General features: G+C 42.3%; 1 protein-coding gene across 5 annotated transcripts in view; it reads right to left on the bottom strand.

Moving 5' to 3' along the window:
* Window positions 1-24: 24 nt before the first annotated feature.
* odr4 (odr-4 GPCR localization factor homolog) overlaps window positions 25-11731 on the bottom strand; it is an 88500-nt gene continuing 76793 nt past the window's right edge. For all 5 annotated transcript variants that reach the window (XM_059984454.1, XM_059984455.1, XM_059984456.1 and 2 more), the window contains 3 exons: window positions 8582-8647; window positions 2911-2978; window positions 25-258 (listed from right to left, as the gene is read on the bottom strand). In XM_059984454.1, the coding sequence (XP_059840437.1) occupies window positions 247-258; window positions 2911-2978; window positions 8582-8647 (146 nt within the window). In that variant the 3' untranslated portion in view covers window positions 25-246. The remainder of the gene's footprint in view (window positions 259-2910; window positions 2979-8581; window positions 8648-11731) is intronic.

Here is an 11731-nt window from a genome sequence, read left to right as displayed (position 1 = left end):
ATTTTAGCAGCTCAAGAAACAATATAAAGTTGGTTACAATTTTTATAAATACAAGATATCAAGTATTACATTGTAGTCCATACTGATCAATAAAAAAGTGATACTACCAGACTACAAATGGCAACAAAATCTTGCTGTTAAGTGTTTATTCAAATGGTGCTGAGAATACAGTTTCACTCAAAAAAAGTTCGGGAACTGGATCTTATAAGTTCCTTGAAAATGGAGATCAATACTGTTAATCGTGGCTCAAGTTGATTCCTGTAAGAAAATAAAAAGAGGTGAGTTCCAAATTCTCAACATGTTCAAAAATTTTTTGTAAAACTTCCATAATGTTAATGCTTTTAATAAACGCATATTACTTTGTCAATGCTGCATAGCCAGTTTAGGACTATTGGTGCTCAATCCCAACCACATAAACAGAACAAACACGAGGAGATCTGCAGATGCTGGAAATTCGAACAACACAAACAAAATGCTGGTGGAACACAGCAGGCCAGGCAGCATCAATAGGAAGAAGCGCTGTCGACGTTTCGGGCTGAGACCCTTTGTCAGGACTAACTGAAAGATAATAAGAGATTTGAAAGTAGGAGGGGGAGGGGGAAATGCGAAATGATAGGAGAAGACCGGAGGGGGTGTGATGAAGCTAAGAGCTGGAAAGGTGATTGGCAAAAGTGATACAGAGCTGGGGAAGGGAAAGGATCATGGGACGGGAGGCCTAGGGAGAAAGAAAGGGAGAGGGGAGCACCAGAGGGAGATGGAGAACAGGCAGAGTGATGGGCAGAGAGAGAGAAAAAAACAAACAACTAAATATGTCAGGGATGGGGTAAGAAGGGGAGGAGGGGCATTAACGGAAGTTAGAGAAGTCAATGTTCATGCCATCAGGTTGGAGGCTACCCAGCTGGTATATAAGATGTTGTTCCTCCAACCTGAGTGTGGCTTCATCTTGACAGCAGAGGAGGCCATGGATAGACAAATCAGAATGGGAATTGGACGTGGAATTAAAATGTGTGGCTACTGGGAGATCCTGCTTTCTCTGGGGGACAGAGTGTAGGTGTTCAGCGAAATGGTCTCCTCGTCTGTGTCGGGTCATTACAATATATAAAAGGCCACACCGGGAGCACCGGACGCAGTACACCACACCAGCTGACTCACAGGAGAAGTGTCGCCTCACTTGGAAGGACTGTCTGGGGCCCTGAATGGTGGTGAGGGAGGAAGTGTAAGGGCAGGTGTAACACTTGTTCCATTTACAAGGATAAGTACCAGGAGGGAGATTGGTGGGAAGGGATGGGGGGGACAAGTGGACAAGGGAGTTGCCTAGAAAGTGATTTCTGTGGAAAGCAGAAAGGGGGGGGGGGAGGGAAAGATGTGCTTGGTAGTGGGATCCCATTGGAGGTGGCGGAAGTTATGGAGAATTATACGTTGGACCTGGAGGCTGGACCCCACCAGCTTCCAGGTCCAATGTATAATTCTCCGTAACCCCATCAGCCTCCAGGTCTAACGTATAATTCTCCGTAACCCCACCACCCTCCAGGTCCAACGTATAATTCTCCATAACCCCACCAGCCTCCAGGTGCAACGTATAATTCTCTGTAACCCCACCAGCCTCCAGGTCCAACGTATAATTCTCTGTAACCCCACCAGTCTCCAGGTCCAATGTATAATTCTCTGTAACCCCACCAGCCTCCAGGTCCAATGTATAACTCTTCGTAACCCCACCAGCCTCAGCCACTGCGGGGGAGGGGGGGGGCGTGTGTGTGAATCAAGAGTTTGCTTATCTGTGATGAGTTTAAGATTCAGAGGTAGCAAAATGCATGCAATATTTATTTAGCTGGAGTGAAATTCTGCAATCTAGTTTTTAAAAACAGAGTTTTTCAAAGTGCTATTCCAAATTATATCTCCCTTTGAAATTGGCAAGCATTTATGCTGTATCTCATTATCGCTTTAAGGATACAAGAGTCTACAGAAAAACCGCACAGAGGTAAACTGGAAAAATATGCTGTGAATTTTGTATGGAATAGATACCCAGAATAGTTTTTCAATAATAAGCTCCAAATAACTGTATGTAGATAAATCTGAGTCCAATGCTTTAGAAGATGAAAATAAAAACAGAACAATCAATTAGGAATGCAAGTGGGTTAGAGTCTAACAGTAAGAAAAGCTTAATGAAATTCCACAGGGCTTTATTAGGACTATTCTTAGAATACTCTGTGCAATTTTGGTCTCCATATCCTGAAAATCATTTGGTATGTAGTTACAAAAGCAAAGATCTAAAGATTTGCTTCCTGGGATGAGGAAGATGCTTCATCAAGAAAAATTAAGGAAGCCTGGCCTATCATGCACGGAATGAAATGTGAAACATAAAACATTGAGGTGAGCAGACAGATTAGATACCAATAAACTGCTTTCTAATGTTGGAGGTCCAGAACTGTGGTGAGTGAGGGGTGGAGGTGATGGAGGCATAATCTAAGGATAGGATGTTGGAAGAGGGATATCTGTTTACACCTTGTACTATAATACTGGTATTTTCCACTCCAGAGAGTTGTGGCGATTGTCATTATAGTGATCCGACAGTAAAATGGACTTGGGGCACAGGATCACTCATGATCTTATACATGGTACACAGCAGACTTAGTGCTTATGAATTATTGCTGTGTCAATTTCTTACACACTGACATTTATAATGAAACACTTGGTAAAACCAAATGAAAAGCGATGAAATACTGAAGATGATAGAATTCTGAAATGAAATAGATAATATGCTGGAAACACTCAACAAGTCAGGCAGAAACTTTCCACAAATGTTGCCAGGCATTTAGCACTTTGTTTCAGTTTTGATAAAAATAAATAATCTATAGAGACCAGCAATTTTAAAATATAGCTTAACTTATAACATCCTTAAATGAGACTTACAGCAATGAAGTAATACAAAACAGAGACTGCTACTGCGAGGACTCCTACACCTACTGCTGTTGCGACACCTGACATAAAGCACAAACATAGGTAATGAAAAATAGGATATGAAAGAGCTGAATCATGATTCTGAATGGCAACTAAAAGGATGAAGGTGGGGGTTGGTGCGTGTGTGAAGAAATTAAAATACAGGAATATATATCAAAATACTGATCCCTTGCAAACTGAATTTAATCTTGAACTGTATTCTCCTTATTAAAAATCCACAAAGGTTGTTCTATTAAGTATGATATTCCTAAATGACCACAGCTCTTCCATTTCCATTTCCCAGTTTGCCATTTCATGTGATGTGAATAATTTATCTTTTATATTAGATCAATACATATAAATTCAATACAGCAAAAAAATTGAGGAACACATTCAATTCAAACAATAAATATGCAATAAGCACAAGGAAGAAAAGGTCAAAACTGTTCAATATTTTTGAAACATTTCAGCTAAAGGAGTGTTAAGACTATATTAACATATTTCTATAACCTTATTATCTCTGAATGACAGATTTGGTGCAGGGTTTAAACACCAATGAACTAGACACTGAGCATTTTATTAGGTACACTTCTTCATTAATGCAAATCTTTAATCAGCCAACCATGTGGCAAGAACTCAATGCATAAAAGCCTGCAGACGTTGAGTTGTTGTTCAGTCCGAACATTAGAATGGGGAAGAAATGTGATCTAAGTGACTTTGACCATGGAAGGATTTTTGGTGCCAAACAGAGTGGTTTGATTATCTCAGTCTGCTGATTGCCTAGGATTTTCACACATAGCCGCCTCCAGAGTTAACGGTGCAAAAAGCGAAAAAAAAGTGTTGTGCAGAAGAGCATCTCTGAGGGCAGAACACATCGAAGCTTGAAGTGACTGGGCTACAGCAGCAGAAGACCATGAACATACACTTAGTGGTGACTTTATCAGGTGCAGGAGATAGCTAATGACGTGGCCACCTAGTACAGTACATATAAAAATATAATTATGCTCATAATCTTTCATACCCTTCAGATTTTAGAACATTTTACCCAACAGTTAGGTTAGACCAGACTCAAAGGACACCACAGCACAAAAATAGGCCCTTTGGCCCATCTAGTCTGTGCCAAACCATTAATTTACCTCGTCCCTAGTTCCCTCCCATCCAGGTACCTATCCAAATTTTTTTTTAAATGTTGGAATCAAACCTGCATCCACCATTGTGTTCACAGCTTGTTCCACACATGCACCACATCCTGAGTGAAGAAGCTTCCCTTCATGTACGCCTCAAACATTTCATCTTTCACTCTTAACCTATGACCTCTAGTTGTAGCCTCACCCAACCTCTCAGGAAAAAGCCATATACAATTATTTGGGTGCTGTTAATTTTCCCCTATTTCACCCAGGGTGGTATCCATGTACATTATTTCTGATGGGAAAAATGTCAAAATAGTGTAGGAGACTTTGTGAAAATATCATGAGCTGGTTAAGGTACAAAGGAAGAATGCAATCATTTGGAAAGCTGTGCTGTGGCTCTGTAAGGCTCCAGCATGAAGGCCATCAACCATATTTAAAGAAATCAAGTTATTTTTGCTAACTTCCAGCACTTCTCAAAGTTCAATATGTCCGAAGAGAAACCGGTCTGATCGGTTTTGTTAGCAAACACGAGGACATCTGCAGATGCTGGAAATTCAAACAACAACACACACAAAATGCTGGTGGAACACAGCAGGCCAGGCAGCATCTATAGGGAGAAGCGTTGTTGACGTTTCGGGCCGAGACCCTTCATCAGGACTAACCGAAAGGAAAGATAGTAAGAGATTTGAAAGTAGGAGGGGGAGGGGGAAATGCGAAATGATAGGAGAAGACCAGAGGGGGTGGGATGAAGCTAAGAGCTGGAAAAGTGATTGCCGAAAGTGATACAGAGCTGGAGAAGGGAAAGGATCATGGGATGGGAGGCCTCTGGAGAAAGAAAGGAGGGGGGAGCACCAGAGGGAGATGGAGAACAGGCAAACAACTAAATGTGTCAGGGATGGGGTAAGAAGGGGAGGAGGGGCATTAACGGAAGTTAGAGAAGTCAATGTTCATGCCATCAGGTTGGAGGTTACCCAGCCGGTATATAAGGTGTTGTTCCTCCAATCTGAGTTTGGATTCATTTTGACAATAGAGGCGGCCATGGATAGACATATTAGAATGGGAATGGGACGTGGAATTAAAATGTGTGGCCACTGGGAGATCCTGCTTTTTCTGGCGGACCGAGCATAGGTGTTCAGCGAAACGGTCTCCCACTTGTTCCATTTACAAGGATAAGTGCCAGGAGGGAGATTGGTGGGAAGGGATGGGGGGATGGATGGACAAGGGAGTTGCGTAGGGAGCGATCCCTGTGAAAAGCAGAAGGTGGGGGGGGGGGGGGGGGGAGGGAAAAATGTGCTCGGTAGTGGGACCCCGTTGGAGGTGGCGGAAGTTACGGTGAATTATACATTGGACCTGGAGGCTGGTGGGGTGGTAGGTAAGGACAAGGGGAACCCTATCCCGAGTGGGGTGAGGGCAGATGTGTGGGAAATGGGAGAGATGCGTTTGAGAGCAGAGTTGATGGTGGATGAAGGGAACCCCCTTTGTTTAAAAAAGGAAGACATCTCCTTCGTACTGGAATGAAAAGTCTCATCCTAAGAGCAGATGCGGCAGAGACGGAGAAATTGTGAGAAGGGGATAGCATTTTTGTAAGAGACAGGGTGGGAAGAGGAATAGTCCAGGTAGCTGTGAGAGTCTATAGGCTTAAGGTAGATATCAGTAGATAGGCTGTCTCCAGAGATGGAGACAGAAGGATCAAGAAAGGGGAGGGAGGTGTCGGAAATGGACCAGGTAAATTTGAGGGCAGGGTGAAAGTTGGAGGCAAAGTTAATGAAGTCGACGAGCTCAGCATGCGTGCAGGAGGCAGCGCCAATGCAGTCACTGATATAGCAAAGAAAAAGAGGGGGATGGATACCCGTATAGACTTGGAACATGGACTGTTCCACAAAGCCAACAAAAAGGCAGGCATAACTGGGACCCATACGGGTGCCCCTGGCTACACCCTTAGTTTGGAGGAAGTGGGAAATGGAAGGAGAAATTATTCAGAGTAAGAACTAATTCCACTAGACAGAGGAGAGTGGTGGTAGAGGGGAATTGGTTAGTTCTGGAATCCAAAATAAAGCGAAGAGCTTCGAGACCATCTCGGTGGGGGATGGAGGTATATAGGGACTGGATGTCCATGGTGAAAATAAGACAGTGGGTGCCAGAGAACTTAAAATCATTGAAAAAATTCAAAGCATGAGAAGTGTCACAAACATAAAGAGATTAAACAAAGGGGGATAAGACAGTGTCAAGGTATGCAGAAATGAGTTCAGTGGGGCAGGAGCAAGCTGAGACAATAGGTCTACCTGGACAGGCAGGTTTGTGGATCTTGGGTAGGAGGTAGAAACGGGAAGTGCGGTGTGTGGGAACTATGAGGTTGGTGGCAGTGGATGGGAGATCCCCAGAGCTGATAAGGTTGGTGATGGTATAGGAGACAATGGTTTGGTGCTCCTTAGTGGGGTCATGATCAAGGGGTAAATAAGAGGAGGTATCAGAGAGTTGTCGCTGTGCCTCGGCCAGGTAGAGGTCAGTACGCCAGACAACAACAGCTCCCCCCTTATCAGCAGGTTTTATAGTGAGGTTGGGATTGGTGTGGAGGGAGCGGAGAGCAGAGCATTCGGAAGGAGTAAGGTTGGAATTGGAACAGGGTGTGGTGAAGTCGAGACGGTTGATGTCCCATCAGCAATTAGCAATAAAGAGATCCAGAGCAGGCAGAAGACCAGAACGGGGTGTCCATGAAGAGGAGGAGGGTTGAAGACGGGAGAAGGGGTCATCGGTGGGGGTAGGAGTCCTTGTCAAAGAAGTAAGCTCGGAGACAGAGTCGGTAGAAGAAGAGTTCAGCGTCATGGCGTATGTGGCACTCACTGAGGTGTGGGCGAAGGGGGACAAAGCTGAGGCCCTTACTGAGGACAGAGCGCTCTGCCTCAGAGAGTTGAAGGTGGAGGGAATGGTAAGGACACGGCATGGATGAGAGATGGGATCAGAGGGGGGAGGGTTTCCATGAAGAGGAGGAGGGTTGAAGACAGGAGTTGTTTGCCTGTTCTTGATCTCCCTCTGGTGTTTCCCCCATCCTTCTTTCTCCTGAGGCCTCCCATCCCATGATCCTTTCCCTTCTCCAGCTCTATATCACTTTCGCCAATCACCTTTCCAGCTCTTAGCTTCATCCCACCCCCTCCGGTCTTCTCCTATCATTTCACATTTCCCCCTCCCCCCACTGCTTTCAAATCTCTTACTATCTTTCCTTTCCTTTCGATTAGTCCTGACGAAGGGTCTTGGCCCGAAACGTCGACAGCGCTTCTCCCTATAGATGCTGCCTGGCCTGCTGTGTTCCACCAGCATTTTGTGTGTGTTGTTGATTGGTTTTGTTGTTTCTCTTACACAAATTATCTGGTGGAATATATGTGTGATCCAATTGGATCGCCTCTGAATATACAGCTTGCCTGGAAACTTGAAGGAAAACAGAAACAATGACAGGAACTTGGCACAAGACCATATGAATAAAAGGGCACAGGGAAAACCTATACCACTTCACTGTGCAGCAGCATATGAACTCCTTTACTTTAACACTGTTGCTGCAGCCTCTCTATAACTGGCAAGAACACGGTCACTCTCACCTTTTGCACTATGTGATCCTTTCAGGCTGCACTCATCATGGTAGCACTGCTTGCAATACCATGCTGTATCAAAAAGCACAGTGAGCCTCTATAAACTAAGTTCATAGAAATGCAAAAGACAGTATGAGATTTGCCCAAATGAATTCCCTTTGGAGCAAAGTACATTGATTACTTTGATGAACTTAAAGAAAAACTTAAAGCTTTAATAAATAACACAACTTTGTTGACATTCGCATTTACTAAGAATTGTTCTGTTGTTGACCAGTTAGCTGATATCTTGACTTGTATGTCATTATGAAGCAAGCATAAGATAGGATCAGAACTTCAGTCAGCAAACAAACTCTGTGAAATTGTCTACCATCTTGCAGTTTGCCTCTCCAAAAGGTTATCAACTGCCTTGTTCTTTAAAATGATCATTTCCTGCTATAATGTCTCATTTAGAGTATAATGGTGTGTCAAAGCATACAACCTCAAATTGTTCTTCATGGTCCTGATATTCCAGGCCCTGAATTTCATATTGTGAAATAAAATTTGCACCCTAGGCTTTACAGAGCAGGATCTGATTCAGCAACAAAGGGATCCTTAACAACTGAAGTTCAGGCTCTGCTACATGGATATTAATGTTTAAGCATTTGTAAGCACACGTATTGTTGTCTGGCATAGTATAGTTGTTCACTTGTGTGCATAGTACACAAGTTTAGTCACTGGATTCCTCACCCATTGCCTCCCTCTTACTTTCATTCTTGCCCTCTTTCTTGCCACAGTCCAATTGCTTTCTACAGAGCCTCGCTACATACCAGGCACCATTGCTGATCCCTGGTATCTGAACACATCCTTGACACTAGCTCTAGAAATAAACCTAACCATTTTCCAGGTCTTGACCCAGCTAGACACCTAATCAAGTTTCCAATCCATAAATTTTACCCTTGAATTTAAAGCCACCATCTGTAGTTTCCTCTTCTTCTTCTTTGACAACTGTTTGCTTGTGATCTTAAAACAAAACACACAGCATTTTAATTAGTCAAAAAACTTTGTTCCCTATACAAACATAGCTCAAACTTCTTTAAGTATACTTGTCAATAGATAATCTTTGCATGCTGGGTAGTTATTAAATAAACAAAGCATTACTAACAGCAGACAATATTTAAACTTCCATATTTCATGAGTAACTACTCAACTTTGAACTCTCAATATACAGAAGCTATCTAGTCATACTGTATTTCCTCAAGACTTAAGATGTATTCAGGTTTTGAATATATTTAGATAAATTCAGTGGCATTTTTATGCATTTGTTGTAATTTCAATTACATTTACGGGTTGTACCGCACTATATAATAAGGCTATAAAAACTTGTAATAAAACATTTTTTGATTTTCATGATATTCATAAGTATTGGAAGAAAAACAACTTGCTTTATGAGGTTTGTTTTCCCACTTATATTCTTTTGATAGATACCATTTCACATTTCAAGTCTACACTGACTCTCAGATAATTTATTTTTCTTGTAATTTATTCTCATATAATTTACTGAAGTGTTCATATCCAAGATACATGCTTCAGATAGATGGGTAGCCATTAGGAGAGGCAAGAGGAGTAATGTGTTTACACAGGGTTCCCCTGTGGCCATTCCCTTCAGCAATAAGCGTGCCCCTTTGGATGGGAAATGGGGAAACAAACTATCAGGCACAGCAGAAGTCACAATAGATTTGTAACCAGCTCCAAGGCTCAGCAGGAAAGGGCAAAGTCAGACTGAACATTAATGAATCGAAACTTGTTAGTTATGAGACCAGAGATTCTGTATCTGCCAGAGGCACGAAGATGGTGTGGTTTCTCCCAGGTGCTAAACTGAATACGTGTCAGAATGGCCACAGAATATTCTCAAGCAGAGAGTGAGCTGCCAAACATCGTGTTGCATGTTAGCACCACTGACATAAGATAGAATGGGGAAAGAGGTACAGCACAGTAGGTATAGAGAGCTGGGAAAGAGGCTAAAAAGCAGGACCTCAAATGTAGTAATCTCAAGATTACACTTGGTGCCATGTGCGAGTCAGGACCGGAATAGAAAGATAGAACAGTTGGATGAATGAATGGCTGAGGAACTAATGAAGGTTTGCTAATTTCCAGGTGGTCCAAGGCTGAGTGCAAAGCCAATGAGACTGCATCCACAGTAGACCTATTGAGGTGGTAGACAGTTGCAGTGGGCTTCGATCCTTACTTAGGCAAGAGTTACTTTTAAGCATTACCAACCTTTCAAATCACTTCATCATAATAGATGTGAGTGCTACTGGGTGGTAGTCATTGCGGCAGCTCACTCTGCTCTTCTTGAGCACTAGCATGATTGATATCCTTTTGAAGCAGATGCAAACCTTCAAATGCAGTGAGAAATTGAAGACGTCCTTGAACACTCCAAACAGTAAGCTGCATGAGTTTTTGGTTCCTGCCAAGAACACCATTGGGGCTTTGAGAGTTCATCCTTTTGAAAGATGTTCTGCCGTTGGACTCCCAGACAGATAACACAGCTGGAGGGAATCGCACAGATAAAGTTTTGTTCTCCATCTTAAAGCATGCATAAAAGGAGTTCACCTCATCGGGGAGTGAAGCACCCCAGCCAATTATGATGTTAGGTTTCGGCTTGCAGGAACCTAACCATGCCATAGCTGACAAGCATCCATCTCCATCTCCAACTCCAACTTCACTTGGAATTGCTTTTTCACTTTTAAGATAACCTTGGCAGTTTCCCTGCCAAAGATCGACAGACTTTTTAAACATTTTAAAACTATGATGCTTACTGAAGCATCCACAGCTGTAACTGTAGATTTCAGATGTAGTCGCCTTAAACAGAAATATTTGAGGATTCCCTTTGGAGCTGCACATAAAAGAGTTGCCACTATCTGGTGTCATCTTGAGAAGGTTGGGGAGGGGAGTGGGACAATATCACAGCAAAACTCAGAGGGGATATACGGAGAGGTACACAGGTAAGACTCAAAAATAAGAATGGTGCAATGACTTACATGGGATTATAAATATGGAACCTCCAAGCTTGATTGTTTACTCTAAGGAGAGGAGGTTGAGGGAGATCTGGTAGATGATTATAAGATTATGAAAGGCATAGAGAAGACAGCCAATATATTTATCTCAGGGTTGTATGAGTAATACCAGAGTGCTTTCATTTAAGGTGAGAAGGGGTAACTTCAAAGGAAATAAGCAAGGCATGTTTTCTTTTACACAGACAGTGGTGGGTAGCTGGAATACACTGCCAAGCAAAGCTTGTTGAAGCTGCAACATTTTGCTCAATGGCAGGCCATATGTCATTTAGCAACAGTTTTAACTGATTCAATTAAGAAATCAATTCAGTTCAAGAAGGTCACCACAAAAATAGGCAAAATATGCAAACTAAATTCTGATCCATTTTCACCCAGATGCCTTGTGTTTCATCATTGTGAGCAGAAATAGATAAATTGGGTCAAACATACTATTCTCGGTCTAGTGAAAATCTCTAAAGTTTCCATATTTTGATAAAAAGAAAATGAGGGGAAAACATTTCAATTATACAAATGCTTGAGTTATTCTTCAGAAATTAATTGGAGGAAAAGGTATTGTGAAAAAGCACACTCAGAACAGATTTTGACAATTCAGCATTTGAATGACAGGCCAACATCACAAGATAAATGTACATGCGAACATTTTATATTTATTTGGAACCTGAAAAAGGAATAAAATTTATTAATCCAGTATTTTTTAAGAAATGGCATGATTGTTAGATAATTCAAATTGCGATAAGGGGACAGAAGATGTGTTTGGAAGTGTGAAAGGACAAGTGGAAACATTTTAAGCATGCTGAATTAAGGGTTGGGTACTCTCAGAAATTTCAGCTCTTTTGTTGCAGTGCTCTGATGTAAAACAATAAACAGACATGGAATGCACAGCTGGTTCATATGGCATCAAATCCAGACGGCTAAGAAAGAAGGAAAGGATCTGCATGACTTGTTCCTCGACCTGGCCAACACCCATAGATCAGTTCCTCATTCCCTGCTGTGGGCTGCTTTTGAATTCTTTCAGGTGCTTGCAACAATA

The sequence above is a fragment of the Hypanus sabinus genome, chromosome 11, assembly GCF_030144855.1.
Source record: "Hypanus sabinus isolate sHypSab1 chromosome 11, sHypSab1.hap1, whole genome shotgun sequence".
Classification (NCBI taxonomy): domain Eukaryota; kingdom Metazoa; phylum Chordata; class Chondrichthyes; order Myliobatiformes; family Dasyatidae; genus Hypanus; species Hypanus sabinus.
This window is presented reverse-complemented; position numbering and strand designations above follow the sequence as displayed.